The 18,386-nt window shown below is 37.1% G+C and overlaps 1 protein-coding gene across 1 annotated transcript in view; it reads right to left on the bottom strand.

Annotated features, from left to right (window-relative positions):
• Positions 1 to 18,110, bottom strand: part of epha5 (EPH receptor A5) — a 68,446-nt gene extending 50,336 nt beyond the window's left edge. The window contains exons 1-2 of the mRNA XM_008423865.2: positions 17,701 to 18,110; positions 6,229 to 6,293 (exon numbers count right to left, since the gene is read on the bottom strand). Of these exons, the coding sequence (XP_008422087.1) occupies positions 6,229 to 6,293; positions 17,701 to 17,800 (165 nt within the window). The 5' untranslated portion in view covers positions 17,801 to 18,110. The remainder of the gene's footprint in view (positions 1 to 6,228; positions 6,294 to 17,700) is intronic.
• Between the last annotated feature and the right edge of the window lie 276 nt (positions 18,111 to 18,386).

Here is an 18,386-nt window from a genome sequence, read left to right on the forward strand (position 1 = left end):
TATACTAAATGAACACAGAAAAAAAAAAAAGTTGAACTCAGTCCGAAAGAAAGATCAAAAAGCAGATTTATGGATGTGGTGAAAGAGAACATGAAGTTAGTTAGTGTGAGGGTAGAGGATACAGAGGGTAGGATTAAATGGAGACAGATGATTCGCTGTGGAAACCCCTGAAGGGAAAAGTTGAATGAACAGAAGGAAAAGATGCAGTTGAACTCAGAAATGACAAAAAGATTTTTAGATAAGTCTCTTTTTTTCCCCTCCCATACTAGTTGGAGACACCAGGAAAACATTGTAAAAAAAAAAAGAAAAGGGGGGGGGGGKGCCTTGCAGAGAAAGGGTCTTGTTGCTCATTTATTAAAGGAAATGTCCTGGGAATATTTTTACATGGTTATTATTTATGGGAATAATAAATTACTGAACTGACTACATGCATCCGTGTAAGAGTTTACAGTTCTGAGGGGGAAAGGGAAGGCACAGTCCTTATTGTAAATTTAAGCAGCAATGGTAGTAATAGCAGCTTGGATTCTATGCTGCATCAGCAACAATCCTTTTATCACGGGGACATGGTTCAAAGGACAGTGCAGCTTACGTAAGATAGTGCTATAAAACAAATAAATAAAAAATTAAATCAAATAATTTTAAATATCCCACACAAGAACATGTGATTAAATATGTGTGATATATCTTATTCAAAAACTTTTCCACAACTAACTTTTAAAATAAAAAAGTTGCTTTTTTGTCAAAGCAGAATGAGACTAAGTAAAATGCCTATCATTGGTCAGTTCAACAGGCATGATAGTGACTATTCAAATTCAGATAAGCATAGTAAATATAAATAATGTTTATAGAAAACAGATCAAAATATATTATCATTTCTAGTTTTACAAGAGAAACTCAGTCTCTGATTAAAGACCATGTTAAGGTTAATTTGCAGTTTGTTATCACTGCAATAATCCCATTAATTTTGCTACTTTTTGCATAAATGGGATTCTAAAGGTTTGAAAGCTGAGGCCATGATCCACATGTAGACTTGTAGGAAGAAGGTTTTGATTAAAAAAAAAAACATTTTGGGAAAGCCTGCTGTGGCAGACGTATATTTGATTACGCAATCAATGGGCGTATTTAATAACTAAAAACTCTGCATGAAACAATGAAACAAAACCTAATGAGCAACATACGTGCTTTGCAAAAACTGGAAGCCATAACATTTAGATTCTTATTAAATTCAAGACAAAATGTATTAAATATGGTCAAACCGACTTCATTTTCTTGTAGCCAAACACAACAATGCACCTCTTTCTTGCTCTCCATTAGAAGCAGTCTGCATGGGGGCTAGGGTCATCAGATGTCACACACACAAAGACTTGCACACAGCACGACACGACCAGCTAATATAGCATGTCAGGACCACCAATGGAGTTAACTTTGTGCTGATGAAGAAAAAGCCTTTACAAAGCAGTTCATTTGATAAAAGTCCATCACATTTTGAAGGCTTGCTTGGCAAAAAGTTTTTCATTTGCAGCTGTCAATAAAAGCTTGGTTACTCAGAAACTATGGGATTTGATGTGGGCATTTGTCTTTTTTTTCATTCCTAATTACACCTAATTACATCTGAAGGAATAGCACAGTATTGCTATAGTATGTCATAAAGGTAAAATTATGCTTTAATTTAACCAAGTTCTAAAAGCCAATAGTATAACTGCCAGTGGTGATAAAGGGTCTAAATATATAACAATAACCTTCCGTATTGCCTCCTTTTGTACTTCGTACTTATTCCCCCCCCCACCACGATCCCTCCACACTGCGAACACAACAGTCCCTATAGGCATCCCTGCAGAGCCTCATTAGTGTGTGTGTTGAGTTTTTCTTACTTTAAGATGTGTGGCTGTGCAACACTTCCATCAGAAGACCCCCTGTGGCTGCGCTGAGTGCTCTCCCAGCTTTAATTCTATAAAGCCGCCTGCAACTTATTATTACCACCCATTACCGTTGACCATYGTGACACTGTAATAGAACKGTTCCTTTGGCTCCTTACGCAAACAACACCTCACCTCGCCTTTTTCTATTTCYGTCCGCGTTCCATTCATCCCTCGTCTCGTGTCATTTCACTGCTTTTTTAATTTGASTCATGTCTGTCATCAGTTCCCTTTTGTGCCCCCCTGCATTCTCTGTTTTAATTATCAGATCTTARGTCTAACCTAGAAACACTATTCAAAAGGTTTTCTTCACCTCCACCCTTTTAAGACTTGTCGTCCAACATTTTTTTCAGTCCTTACATTTTTTTTTTTTTTTTTTACATTTCCCTTAAATACTTTGTGTTATATACCATGCCAATCTCTGCCATTTCTACATCATTGTGTGTTGTTTTTTTTATTTCCTGTAGCTCTAAACCGTATCCTCAGACCTACTGAAATACMCCAAGACAAAAACATACAAGAACCTAATGAGATCTCATGGCGGGAGATCAACTTAAATTAAAAACAGAATGACATTTCTCACTAAAATGCAGCCTCTCTCATATAGGTCAAGGGTGACCAGTACTGTTTATTTTTTATATTTATAGATGATACAGCTGATAAGGATGACAACAAGCTGCTGCCGAAGAATTTAAAGACCATTTTTGGTACTAGGGGAAAAAATTAATTGTTCCAGATGAGACAGAAACTTTTTACAGGAATTTGTAAATATTACAACAAACTGTCTGCCAACACAACAAGCACTACTGTGGAGCTTTATATTGACTGTAAGAGGCTATTTCATTCAAATATACAATAAGGAATGGCTGCTGTGAAAAAATGGCTTCAAAATAAAAACCCACARATTTTAAATGGCTACACCAAAACTGTATAAAATGCAGGCTAATTGCCATGTTGGTGGTAACCTGCATCACAGTGCTGTTCCAAACACATAGCTTGATCAGACCCAGAGATTTTTAAAACAGTTTAGATTAATCAAACTGTGATTCTATTTGTTAAAGCACACATAAGTATTTTTGTTGGGTTTTTTTTGGCATTGTGACCACCTCAATTCCTGTGCAGATTGTATGCCTGTGCATACAATCTGCAATATCCAGAGTCATCAAACATAGGCACAATTGTTTTCTAGCTTCTATAGATTCCTTCTAAGAGTTTGCTTTGTCGTTTTTTAAACAAAAAGGGGAATCCTTAGCTTAAAATACTGCATATGGTGTTTTTCCATCTTTTGCGAGCATCTCTTGAAAGTGAAAACAATAACCGGGAAGATAAATCTGGAAAAAAAATAAAAAATAAAATAAAAAATATTCACCCTTTTTAAGATGGTCGAAAAGAGGGTCGCTTTCTCAACAGTGACACACAGCTGGTGGTTGTGACATTCGCCAACGTTTTGCACATGTTCCCGGCGTCTGCCTGGTTTGTACCGTGTGCTCAGCATATTTTATGCTTGCCTGTCCTCATCTCTGCTCAATTAAGCACACTGAATCAGTGGAGGCGCTGGATGAAACAGACCTTTATGACTAGATGTTCAGTCAAGGAAAGCACAGATTACATCAATTTAGAGTGAATTTTGCCTCTTTTGCCTGTCTTGCACGGCTAAACTGACGGGCAAAGGAGGGCGAAATGATTCACCGATTATCTCACAATGACATCAGATGGATAGCATAGATGCTGCTTAAGGAACATGGAGACACTCTAAAGGAATACACAGAAGGAAATAGACTAGCTTGCTTAGATACTTCATGAATAGTGTGGAATGTGTGCATTAAATGTGACTAACCATTTGTCAAGCTTGTTAAGTAAAAGGCTGTGAACCTTGCCTTCCAGCAGTCAGAGTTGTGAAACACTGCCTCTTCATTCTGTGATAGTAAGATTAAACATTAGCTGAAGCAAATCTGTGCAAAGATTGCCTCATTAAGTGACATTGTGGCATAAGAGAACATTTTTAGAGATTTGTTTTTCCAAGCATTAATCTCAATATTAGTGGTCAGCTTTAGTTTTTGAAGCTTGTATTAAAAGACAATCTATGCCTCTCCCATCATCTGTCAGCCAACCGTCATGTTTTTCCATTCTTCTGGTGAAGGTTTAATGTCAAACCTGATGTGAACTAAGCCTACAAAGCACATTTCATCAGCCTCCTTTTGTCACAGCTACATTCAGAGTCTGCCTTGTTGCAGGGCCTTTTACAAACCCATCAGCCATCACCTATTGATGTTTAGATATAGAGTGAAATGGTTTGGGGATTCACTGGACTGATGGGTTACATGGGAATCAAACTGACCACAAATATAATCTATATTGCGAGATAAAAATTTGTATGCTGCCTCAAACAAAGAATTAAAACCTTTCTGGTTTTAATTTAACCTTAGTAGACAGGTATCTGAAGGAACGCAATCATGAAAAGATCATTTCCATTTTTTTTTTATTATTAACATTCGGGCAATTGATGACAAACTTGATCCTATAGTCCAACTGGGTTATAAATCAGAGAAAGTTCATCAGTTAAAGCAGTACATAGCTAAAAATCTAATCTATTATCATCACCAATGTGACTCTTCAATAAAAGGTGCTTTCATAATCTTGTTTGTCCACTCTAATTATAATTCCTTTTGTCTATTCATTTTTTTATTGTTGTTGCTTTGGTCTTGGCAAGCCTCATCTGTTAGACAACCAAGCAATTCCCTTGCATGACAATCTATGTGCAGAGCTCAGATGGAGATGTATTTTTATAACATTGGTGATAAGATCATACCAAAGCAGGGGATGAGTTTAAAGCTGCCAGACTCTGTAAAGTAGAATTGAAGTGATAAAAAAGTTTTGGTGCCACTTTGACAACTATTTCAGCCAAGACTGGAAGTGTGAACACGGACATTTGTTTGTGGAGGGGGAGTGGGCTACAGATGGGATACGAACACGAAAGATAAACTGCAATGGCCAACTCCAACTATGTGCCGTAACACACCAAAGAGGGATTATTACTCTGTTGGCGAGACGTGTTGGAAAATATAACCCCTTGAAATTGTTAGGGTTTACATGTTTTGTATTTGTCTTGGGTTATTTGAGGCATATTTAAACATGTTTTATATTTTTAGAAGGTGATAAAAGTCACATTGTTTATACATTTACAGAAAGAACTTTTTTTTTTTTACTTTGTTTGCACCCCCTTTTTATAACACAAATTAAATAGACGACAACCTAATATACATCTTAAGACATAGATAAACGCGACGAGATAATGTGAATTTCATTAGGAGATTTCAATACGTCTTAGGTCTCATTTCCTCTCCGTCTGCCCTCAAGTTATTTATGTAGCTTTCAATGTTAGAAACACACACACACACACACGCACGCACGCACACACTTAACATAATCACTTCCTTATTATGATTGCACCTATGTCTGCTTTTTCAGCATTATCTTTCCCATCTACATAGTGTACAGCCTCAAAGTGAGCCGTGATTTGAATATCAAGAGGGGAGATAAAACAGCTCGGTCAGCACTATTGGTCCGCTCCTGCTTTAAACAAGCAAAAGCTACGACTGTGGCTAATTTTTCACATGTTTCAAATGGAAATGCTACATAATCGCTCTAAACCAAATACAATTTTCTTTTTCTGGTTGGGTAATTCTGTTCCAAGCAACCTGTCAATTTTGAAGGTAATATTTCTCCAAGCACCACTTCTTCATTTAAAAACACTATATTATAATGTAATGTGAAATCACATTTTTTTTACCACTCTAGTAACTCATTCTCTAATTGGTCTTCACTTTGGGAATACTTGGAGATGGATATTCAACTTCTGGCTTGAGAATAATCTATTCCACGGTGACTTTCAATATCTTATTCATGAATTCAATTTAGCCTAATAATGAAGTAAGGGTTTCCAGAAATTTAATGACCTTTAACCTCGACAAAGCAAATGAAGCACTTAAAATTTATAATGAAATGGGAAGTAGTTCTAGGTATGCTTTGGAATACCATGAAACTGAGAAACTACTTTTAGCTCATGACTTGAAGGTCACTGCTGAAGAAAATCAGCAGTGACCTACCAAATAAATATCCCGAAATAATACATAACAAAATTTTGGCTTCATGCAGACCCATGAGCTTCTTTAGAAATAATAGCATGCTTTGTGAAAACCAGAAATAATTATGTCTTCTGCACTTCATTTCAAGATAGAACAGTAAATATTAAGTTGAGTAAAATTGGACTTATGAAAAATGTATTTTATGCCTCTGGAATAATTTTACTCACCCCATTCTTTGGATAAGCCACCCAACCAAGGTCTCCCATCACGGAGCGAGAATCCAGCAGGTTCACTTTGTTCAAGAAGAGAGAGAAAAAAATAACCCAAACATAAGTCTTAAATGTATGTGGGGGGGAAAAAACAACAAAAACTTCAAGAACTGCAAATATATATATTTTTTGTTATTATATTTAAACATTCTGGCATTAAATGAGACACTCGCATGTTATCCAATGCAGACATGCACTTATAATCAGTTCTAATAGGATAAAATGTTTTGTTGGCATGTCTTTTAAAAAAAATACATACATTTTCCACAAGGAGGAAACTTGTTTCAAAAACTCAGTTGATGAAGGTTGAGGTCTGCTGCTGCTGAATCAGATGCCGAGTACTGGGCAGATTTGAAAGCTACACACCATATCAAACTATATTCACAATATCAGTGTTTGTGATGCTCCAACTGCAAATAATTTACATACTTGTTAGACTGTCATATTTGAGTTCTGCATTAATTTTCTGGATGTTGATCATATATTTAGCTGGTTGTAGTTCAATCCCAGTATCCTCCTTTCACATGCCAATGTCCCTTTGACTCTTAACCCCAAGTTGTATCTTCATCTATGAGTTTGTGTGAGTGTAATTAGATGAATACGCTTAATGTAAAAAAAATTAAGTGGACAGGATGACTGGGAACATGCTCTTTAAGTTCAGTCTATCTGAAGGCAACAAGTTTAGATTAATCAAACTGTGATTCTATTTGTTAAAGCACACATAAAATAAGGTTTTTTTTCTTTTCTTTTTTTTTTTTGGCATTGTGACCACCTCACAATTGCACAGGCATACAATCTGCAATATCCAGAGTGGTCAAACATAGGCAGAATTGTTTTCTAGCTTCTATAAATTCCTTTTAAGAGTTTGCTTTGGCCTTTTTTAAATGAAAAGGGGGATCCTTATCCTTATCCTTGTCTTGTCTTATCCTTGTCTATCTGAAGGCAACAAGTTTTTTCAAAACGTAATCTCTCAGAGAGAGGTTGAGAAATCATACGCAGAAATAGAAATAAGTATTGAGACCTTATAGATTTCTGCAACTTATTCTGTCATCAACAGTATTGTAACCGCATGTTTTTCTAATATTATTAAGCATTGGTAGTTTAACATGCAAGTTTTCTAATAGATTAAACTTTGATTGAAAAGCAATGCTTTAGCAAAAACATGCAAATAAAAAGAAATATGCAGCTATTCTTTCAAGCAGACCAACAGTTTTGATTCAAAACTCCAAATTTTAATTCAAATACAGTTATTCAAACATGTCTATCATCAAACCTTCTTAGCTCAGTCACTCAGATGAGAGTTGTCGAGTGCGACTACTTGACCGGTAGCAGCTGTACAGCCTCTTATCTCCACTACCTGCACAGCCTGAATGCATCTTCTGCAGCAAACTTACTCAAGGTCTTGGCAAAAATAGCATCTGACTGTGGTGACCATGACCTCATAGTGGGAGGTTTTAAATGCACTTTGCTAGACTTCGAAAGTCAAAGTGAGTATGTCATCCAGCTGTAACTTGTCTTTGCTGGCTGGTGGGTATGGCTCAGCGCACATTAACGAACAGACAGGTCTCGCTGTAAACACACTGGCTGTGGGAGAAACAGGCAGGTGTAAAGCCTTAAGTGACTTTGACAAGAGCTGGAGCCTTTTTTTCCAGATGACTGGGTCAGGACAAACTCTCAGCAGCAGTTTAACGAGTCCCTCATAAATTACAGACAGATGATGAATGGCTTTTCTGGCGGCTCCAGACTTTGTCTCTGTTCACCGCAGATTGTAGGGTCATAAAACCAACCCATGTTCTGAAGTTTGCTGTGCTTTATCTGTTCTATGATAATGTTTGTGCTATCCAGCCATAAAAGTTCTGTCATCTACACTCAGATATGTGATGAATTGAAGCAGCTTAAAACCGACATGTGCTGAAATGTACCAGGTTCTCTCTCTTAAGTGGTTTAAAGACTTTTTTCCCCCCTAAATCCCTTTGTCATGTTTGAAACTTAAATATGCATTAGTGTGATTGTAAAACTTTAAAGAGTGGGGCTGCAACTATTAATGTAAAAAGCAGCACTTATTGCAAAAAATGAATAACTACATGAAACTTTATTGTTGACATGGTGGCAATAAATATATTCAAATGCAATAAACAGGAAGTGGTGGGGTCAGGAATTACTATTGTCTGCCAGCAGGTTGTATACAAACTGTGTGCAAAGCACAATGGTCCTTCCACAGAGCAAGAGGTTGAGGTGTTTAAACACCCTAAATTTGTCATTTTTATACAACAAAGGCAACAAATACCATCTTATGCTTGTTACAATGTTAGCAGCAGTGGCAAGTAAACAAATAACATGGAAGTTGCCACTCAATCTGCTTGAGGGTTTTTGTTCCTTTAACTTCTTCTAAGGAATCTGGTTTATCTCTGCTCTGCTCTTGTTTAAAATCTGAAATACTCAGACTGGTTAAACCTTGACTGAATTTTTCTAAAATAAACTAAAGGGATGTAATGAGATCTCACCACACAAGTTTCCATGGTATGAATTGCCAGGATTTTTTTTTTTTTTTCGTTAAAGGAGCACGCTTTCTATTCATTGTCAATGTGTAACTATTTTTGGTGAAGAAAATGCAATCATTATTATTATGGGCCCCAGATAGGACACCATATGCTTTAAGCTGGGATTTAGATATCCAAGTTTCAGACTATATGATAGGGAAGTTGGACACTATTTTGATGTAAAAAAAAAAAAAAAAGGTTTTCAATTACCTTGATGTAGACTAATAAACTAAAAAAAGAAATTGGAATGACATTTGAATATATTGTATTTGTAAAAACACAAATAAAATGCATATTTGGCAATATGACAATCTTAGAGTTAAGCATAGCAATGGGCTATATAGACATATAAGCTAAAATAAAGCTTGTTAATGAAAAAATAGAGCAAACACATTTTGCTATTTGTTCCGCAGCTTCCATGCTTGACCCCAGGCACTCGCGTTTCATCAGTCTCAACAAACACCACGGTCTTAAAAATGTTAAAATTTCAAAACTCTTGACATTTTCCCTCCTACTGCTCCTACAATTTAAAGTCCTTTTTTATTTAAAAGTGGTCTCAGTCTGGAACCAAGTTGCTCCACACTCCCATTGCTCCCATTACCTGTTTAAACGTCACTCTTATTTTTCTTGTTTGTAAGAAAGAGTGCACACTTATAGTTTTCAATTCAGCAGCCGAATTCAAGACTATGTCACTGAACTGCAAAAGATTACTTTTCCAGCTTGGAAAAGCATGCTGTGACAATTAAGGCAGCGCCACCCATTATTGTTGTTGGAGTGTTTAGCTTTTCCAAAAGTAAAGCATGCCGAGCCAATAGCTCAGATAATTAGCCAGCTATTGACTAACTCCATGAACAACAAAACAGCCAAATGTGATGATGCTCTGTGCAAACAGCCAGTTTGATTTCCAACTTATGCTTTTAGGACTTATGCTTTTATTCTAAACTTATGCTTTTTATTCTAAAAGCATAAGTCCTATCTGGGGCCCATAATAATAAAAAAAGCATACGTTTTTAATTCTAAAAGCTTTTATTCTAAAAGCTGTGCTTTTAGAATAAAAGCATAAGCTAAGCGTCAACTAAAACAATCTATTGTTTTAGTTTGTGATTGCAATAAAATGTTATGTTTTACTTATATGAATGTCAAGTAAAAAAAAATATTTAAAAGGAACTTTCATAGATACAGTCCGACTTTCAGCTTTTCTCAACTAATAAATGTTATAAACATTCCTGTATATGTGATAATCAGCATAAAACTCAAGCAGCAGCATTTTAATAACTGTCATAAAGAAATATAAAGTGTTTAGATCATGTATGCATTACTTTTTTTTTTAAACCAAAAGGTGAACCCTGCATAACATTAGAAATATGACATTGTGATAAGTTTGTGGATATCGTATAGACAATATTGATAATGATTAACCTGCATTTTTCTGTATAGTCTACACTTTGGTAGTTAATTCACCTTGGTCTCAAAGACGTCTCAAAACTCAGTGAAAGTTTATCCAAATAGAATGACGCAAGTTGAAGTTATGAAATATTATAGTCTTCCTAATTTTGCATTCAAGAAGACCTTTGCGATTAATATTTTGCTCAGCTCTAAATGATGCTAAGAAACAGTGGTGTTTTACTCAAGGTTGTGATGCCATGAGAATCTCTTATGGGCTCCAAGCTACTTGGCCCTCTTGTTGGTCTACATGCCAAATTAAATGGATTCAGTTTTTCCCCCAGAGAAATTAAAGTAAAGGCTAATCACAAAACTGTTTTAAAGAATCTGTAAATTTAGAGTAACACGGTTCAGGTTTACTAAAGTACGGAAATTATTCCGGATGGAGAATTTGAGCTAATAATGAAAAAAACAACAAAAAACATATTTTTAAATGTATAAACAATTCACAGTCGAAATTGTAAAGTGTAGGCATAGAGGTGAAGTTCACAGGTGAATTCACATGATGCAGTAGAATATGTACTAGTTCAAAGTTCAAAGTAATGGTTAGCTACAGCCACTTCCTTACATGAGTTGACATAAAAATGCATCATGCTGCCACTGTGAATTTGGTCAGTTTAGTGATAAAAATCTGTATTTAGTAACTGGTGCCCTGAAGCCTGAAACATTTAACTATAAGCCAAAGATACTCGATTAAAAATCAAAGGCAACCAACCTGCTAGGAAAAGAAAAAAAACTTTGTCTAGAATTTGAGGTAAACCCAAAATTAAAACTCCCCAAGAGTAGAAGTAATGCATAACCTTCATAACATTAATTCCGCATTTGCAAAGCCTACGAATATCAGGTGTACAGGTCCTTCTCAAAAAATTAGCATATTGTGATAAAGTTAATTATTTTAATGATAAAAATTAAACTGTCACATATTTTAGATTCATTGCACACCAAATGAAATATTTCACGTCTTCGTTTTAATACTGATGATTTTGACATACAGCTCATGAAAACTCAAAATCCCTGTCTCAAAATATTAGCATATTTCATCCGACCAATAAAAGAAATGTGTTTTAATAGCAAAAAAGTCAACCTTCAAATAATTATGTTCAGTTATGCACTCAATACTTGGTCAGGAATCCTTTTGCAGCCTTCAAGGCGGTGCGGCATGGAGGCAATCAGCCTGTCGCTCTGCTGAGGTGTTATGGAGCCCAGGATGCTTTGATAGCGACTTTAAGCTCATCCAGTGTTGGGTCTTGCGTCTCTCAACTTTCTCTTCACGATATCCCACAGATTCTCTATGGGGTTCAGGTCAGGAGAGTTGGCAGGCCAGTTGAGCACAGTAACACCATGGTCAGTAATACCAGTGGTTTTCTCACTGTGAGCAGGTGCCAGGTTGTGCTGAAAAATTAAATCTTCATCTCCATAAAGCTTTTCAGCAGATGGAAGCATGAAGTGCTCCAATCTCCTGATAGCTGCTGCATTGACCCTGCCCTTGATAAAACACAGTGGACCAACACCAGCAGCTGAATGGCTCCCCAGACCATCACTGACTGTGGGTACTTGACACTGGACTTCTGGCCTTTTGGCATTTCGTTCTCCCCAGTCTTCCTCCAGATTCTGGCACCTTGATTTCCGAATGACATGCAAAATTTGCTTCCATCCGAAAAAAGTACTTTTGACCACTGAGCAACAGTCCAGTGCTGCTTCTCTGTAGCCCAGGTCAGGAGCTTCTGCTGCTGTTTCTGGTTCAAAAGTGGCTTGACCTTTGACCTGGGGAATGCGGCACCTGTAGCCCATTTCCTGCAGACGCCTGTGCACGGTGGCTCTGGATGTTTCTACTCCAGACTCAGTCCACTGCTTCCCCCAAGGTCTGGAATCGGCCCTTCTCCACAATCTTCCTCAGGGTCCGGTCACCTCTTCTCGTTGTGCAGCGTTTTCTGCCACACTTTTTCCTTCCCACAGACTTCCCACTGAGGTGCCTTGATACAGCACTCTGGGAACAGCCTATTCGTTCAGAAATTTCTTTCTGTGTTTTACCCTCTTGCTTGAGGGTGTCAAAGATGGCCTTCTGGACAGCAGTCAGGTCAGCAGTCTTACCCACGATTGCAGTTTTGAGTAATGAACCAGGCTGGGAGTTTTTAAAAGCCTCAGGAATCTTTTGCGGGTGTTTAGAGTTACTTCGTTGATTCAGATGATCAGGTTAACTGCTCGTTCAGAGAACTTTTTCATTATATGCTAATTTTTTGAGACAGGAATTTGGGTTTTCATCAGCTGTATGCCAAAATCATCAGTATTAAAACAATAAAAGACTTGAAATATTTCAGTTGGTGTGCAATGAATCTAAAATATATGACCGTTTAATTTTTATCATTACATTATGGAAAATAATGAACTTTATCACAATATGCTAATTTTTTGAGAAGGACCTGTATATAACTGGACAGCAGTTTTGTTTTAGCTGTAGATGCTGTGATAAGCACTGTGCAAAAAGAACAGCCAACCCTCAAAAGTAAACAAAAGGAAAGCTACACATAAAACACCTGCAGACAGGAGAGCAGAACAAAACAAGGACAAAGCTAGCACTGTAACAAAAGCACACTTCCCCCTCACACACTCACCGCGTCTTACTGTCTCCACAGCTCTGCTGAGAATAATAAAAAATGTCCTTAGGAGGCGATTAGACACCTAATTAGGCCATAAAGAACAGATAAGTGATACTGAACTAGATCATAAGGGATGCGTTACCTCTTTCATTCTGCCACTCTCTCGCTCTCTAAGGATAAAACCAGACAAGTCGGAGCTCAGAAATGACAAGCATGTACAGAACGTGTTATTAAAAGTCATCAGTACTGAATGAATGGAGCGACATAAAGTCGTCAGCCACATTATTTCAAAGACTGAGATTTGAATTATGCCAAAGAGTGAGGAGATTTTCTGCTCTGAATGTTTACAATTCTCACTTAGAATACAGTAAAACATATGAGCAATTTTGATACTCTGATTAGTTGCAACTTTACCCAAGTGATTTTTAACAAGTTCTTGCACACAATGTGTTTGTTTTGTTTCCAACATATTTTTTTTCCAAAGCCTATTTCTTCCTATCTTTACCCCTTTCTATTTGATTGTAGCAATTACATGCTATCTTTTATTGTTCTTGGCTGAATGGTCTACTCTCCATCTGCTGTGCTGTATGCAGACAGGCAGATATAAAAGTCCCTCAAACCTGTTGCCATGAATTTTTCCCTTCCCCCTTAATTGTGTTGACTCACTAATGCAACACTAAGTGATATTTTTTAATGCTTCTAATATTAACAGGCTGAACTAGAAAGGAAATGGGCTGCATTTTCAAACATCCTCTAAAATTAATCAATTTCAATAAGAATGGTTTAGCTTCGGGAGACGAAATTAATCACAGAAGTGTGTACAGTTTTCCTCGTAATGATTCGTCGGGGGATTCATCACTGCAGGAAACTGGTCCCATTAAAAGAAGCATCAAGATTATTCTTCTCATTTGATGTTCTTTTGGCTTCCAACAAACACAAAAAAGACCACGGGCGCATCTCAGCAAAGCAGAATATAATTGAAAAGTTAATTTATTTCGGTAATCTAAACTAAAAAGTGAAACACGTTACACAGACTCATTATCCACAGAAGGGTATCTGAAGTGCTCATCTCAGGTGGTTTTAATGATCATGGTCAATGGTATTATGCAGAAGCCTGACCACAAAAGGTCAGTATCTCGCAAACATATTAATGGGAAGCTGAGTGGAAGGAAAAATTGTGGTAGGAAAAAGTTTAGAAGCAACTCCTAATCATCAATAATGATTTGATGTATACGCTGATGGAATCTATATGTTAATAAAACAAATAAACTTCTAAATGATATTCTAACTCGATGAAAAACATCTGTGTATGAGACACACTCCCTTTCACAGGATATTCACTTAGTAGTAGTAGCACATAACAGGATAAAATTTTGGTAATATTAAGACAAAAGAGGAAGTCCTGAGAGTTGCCAAAATTAAGATTTCTACAAAGATAAACTTTGTGATTGTATGTTACCCAAATGTTTTTTCCCCCTCTTCAATTACAAAGAATTAGTCAAAAGAGAAAACAGGCTGATTTAATTATGGGCTGTGCTCTTCCCTTCAATTATGCATGCTATTCTATGATTATCCATCACAGTAAAAATATCAGTCAAATCAATCTTTAACTTGTGTTGAATATCTGATTCGTACTCATGTAGTGAATATTTAGTGGATAAAAGTACTTAAAAGAGTCCAATTTTAAAAATAATGACAGAAACACTGATTAAGAGTTTATAAATGGGGACTGACTAATTCCTAGATGAAAAGATCAAATGTCAGTTTGCTACAGAGCATCTCTCTGTCTCCTTATGCTGTTGCATGCTGCTTAATCTATAACTCTGAGTTGTTGAGAACAACAAACCCCTCACGGGATAAACTGCATGTATTTTTTTTTTTTTTTTGAGACTATTCCTACACCATTCAGAACGGAGACAAACTCATCCTATTAACTACTAAAAGGTAATTCCTGAACCCCTGGTGGAATAATTTCAACCCTTGGAATCCAGAAACAAAGACGTAAGCCAACACAATGTCGCAGGACTCCTGAAAGGTGCCGCGCAGACCCCCCCATCCAAGCTGTTTGAAAGACCACACATTGGGAGTCACCTTTGTCAAGCTAAACTTTTGACCAAATAAATCCATCATGGGAAGAATACGCAGGCTGATAAATGTTTCTCATTTCCCGGATAGCGTAACGCTGTTCAACAGCTCCGAACAATGGTGCCATTAAAATGCTGCTCTCTGTGCAGACAAAAGACTCCAAACAATACCATAGCCCCGTTTTCCCTACTTTGCTAAATATTTCTATATGTACTGCTATGAGATTATCGGGTGACGATAACATTGACAAAAAAGTGCCACAGTTTCAAGATGTTGTCACAAAATGGTATTGAATTTACTGACGACGTTTCCATTGCATGATTTGGGAATAATTTTGTGTCTCCCTAATTGGCAAACCACTGTTGTTGTTCTTTGACGCTGAAGTAGGCATGTGATTGGTAGCTTCCAATTCAACAGCTGAATCACTGCGTCACTTCCTGAGCTACAAAATGACACACCCCATATCAGATCCCAACATCAGCTTTGTCATCAGCTTTTCATAAGTCTGCAAGTTAAGTAGTTGCTTAGCAGCATTTACCTTGTCACAAGGTTGATGAAAACAGCTCTGATCAAAGAAAAAACAATAACTATTAAAAAGTTAATGTAGGTCTGCTTACTCAAAAATGGACCGAATTTATGTTTTGTTTTCAATGTTGTCTGCTCATAATATATAGCATAACGTAAAACTTGACAATAAGGCACTAAAAATGCTTAGTTTCCTTATAACAAGAAAGCTTCAAAAATATCAAAAGAAGTTGTCGTTTTGTGGTTTGGACAGTTAAAAAGGATACAAAACATAAGTCATAAGTCTGTTAATATCTGAGACGGTAACACCAAATGCAAATAATGTCAAGGCCAGTTTATGTAGGAAGGAGCAGTTAGAGAATATCAAAATATTTTTTTAAGGGTGATGAACTTCTAAACTTAAAAAAAAGTATTTTCAGAAGATATTCAACAATGCATAAAATTTGTAAGACATAATAGTTTTTAAATGTAAGCAATATTGAATATCAGTTAAATCATAATAACTCATTTATTTTGACAATAATTCCCACCTAACCATCATAAATTAACTGAAGATGTCCTTTGTGTATATCGGTGGTATAACAAATGAATATATCAACTTAATATAAAGTTTAGGCGTTTCTGTAGCAGGGGTAAGTTTATATACAGCTTTAGCTCAATGCTAATGCCAAACCTACATGCTTTCAGCACGTTCTGAAAGCTGAGGCAGCTGCTGCCAATAAAAGCCACATTTTAACTGTCACTGTCAGGAAAAGGAGCTTTCCGTTAAAGATCTGCAGATCAGGCTTCTGCTGACCAATATGATTTCTAGTTTTCTTTGAGGCGTCACCTGCTGATTTTGATTATTTTCTCAAAAGACTTTAAGACATAAAAAAAAGATATGTTCTGAAACCAGTCAAAAATGAAGACAGCATGAGATCATCCTTATTTTTTGCCCTGAAGCATATGTTCCTAATCATAATATGATTAATACTAAACTGCATATATGCAGAGCATAAGTAAAATCACTGAGAGTTTTTGGTTTGAAGAATTTAATGAACAGACAAAAAAAACTCAACTTCAATGTCAGACTTGTCGATAGCATAAAAATGTGCAGATTCTGATCTGTAAATCTCCAATTTAGATACCATCTAGTCAGGTGGAAAACTTGAAATGGTGACATTATTTTTGAATATTGTTGTGACATATTGGATTTCTTTTTTTTTTTTTTTTAAATCATCATGAAGATCCCACCACTCTTCTTGACCATCTTTGTTCAGAATCTGGATCTGAAATGGGCATAAAAGGCAGGCGAAATCGTCCAACTGGCCAGAAATAATATTGGCAAGAAGATTTAGAAAGCATGCAACCTAAATCAGGACAGTCTAGCAGTTGAGTTTGATTACGGCACAAAGAAATTGCACTGGTGATTGTGATGATATTGTGCAGTTTCATCATTTTGTTCGAGGGGATCTGATATATCTGATCAGATGTTTCATGCTTTAGCAATTTTTTTTTTTAATTAACTAATTTGGCAGATAAGGAAATTAAAAATATGTAAATCTGTTGTAGCTGATAATTGTACACAATTTCTGTGGACAAATAATGACTTAAACATAATTCAATTAAAAACACGCAAATTATTATGAGAAATGTATGGTTTAAATTCTAACAGTTTGCTTTAGCAGTGCAAGAGCTGTTATTGTAACACAGCGTAACCCAATTAGCGTAAGAAGTGAGAAAGAACGGGGAAATTAATGTCATTTTAAAACTTTTTTTATGATATCATGATGATGTAAAGTCTGGAAAGACAATGTGCGAACTGGCAGAGTTGCAACGGATTAAACTGAGCAGTTTATATGTTCTGGGAAATTGTTAAGGACTGATCCAGACATCTCTGCCGCTGCTTTATGTCTCTTTGCTACCACGTCCAAGTACGCTGGTTATCTGACAGGRACATGTTCTGTTCAAAGGTCCTTTTTTTATTTCTGCTTTTATCGAGTCGGAACACACAGTCATTAGAGGCTAAAAGAACAGCTGTCATAAATTTACCTGCTTTAATAACCCCCCCCCCTCCAGCGCCCCCGCCACCTTCTTTTGTCAAGCAGCCATATCAACACATGAGCATGGCGGTTAACCGCACTTGAGAGAGACTGCAAACCTTTAACCGATCCGACTTTTCAGAGCCAATTAAAGCCTGATTTAAGCACCGCGCTCAGGATGGGTGTCAGTCACCCCAGAGCGTGTCTGCCCCGCTTTACCTTCATTTGCGGGGATGCACCACGCTCCGATAACTGCCAGACTCCAAGTCCACGTCCATGCCACCGGCCGAATGCCACAACTCCTCCAACGAGATTGCATGGCGCGTCCAAAAACAACAACAACAACAACAACAAAATATTAGAACAAAAATAAAAATTCAAAGCCGGCAACCGTGGCAGGAGGTCCCTAAACAAGAGCAGCTTCAGTCAGGATCAGACGGGAAACCGTGAGAAAACCATTTGTATTGTTCAACGTCCGCTCGCGCAGATTGGAGCTCATGTTCCGCCGCGACCAGAGGACGGTAATGAGGAGCGGAGTGAGCTCTGGTTTGGGGAAGGCGGGCAACGCGCCGGGGGGCGGAGAAAAAGCGCAAGGTCTCTCCAATCACAGACCACCCACAGGTGAAACCCGCCGCTGCTGGACGGCTGTCCAAATGATCATCGATTCTCAGTCCTTTCCACTTTAGTTCTCAGCCCATTACTTTCTTGTTCCATTCAGGTTACTCCATCTCTCTGACTGGGTGTATAAGAGCAGCGGTGAAAAGCTTTACAATTCGCTGAGTCTTACGGTAAAAGCTGACATGGTGAATTGAATAAAGGGCATTACCAGTTTGAAACTGATTAATCAGTTATCACATTGTCTCATAAACTATTTATGGTTTTGTTTATTAGTCCACGTGAAGCAG

Source organism: Poecilia reticulata, linkage group LG12 (genome assembly GCF_000633615.1).
Source record: "Poecilia reticulata strain Guanapo linkage group LG12, Guppy_female_1.0+MT, whole genome shotgun sequence".
In the NCBI taxonomy this organism is placed as follows: domain Eukaryota; kingdom Metazoa; phylum Chordata; class Actinopteri; order Cyprinodontiformes; family Poeciliidae; genus Poecilia; species Poecilia reticulata.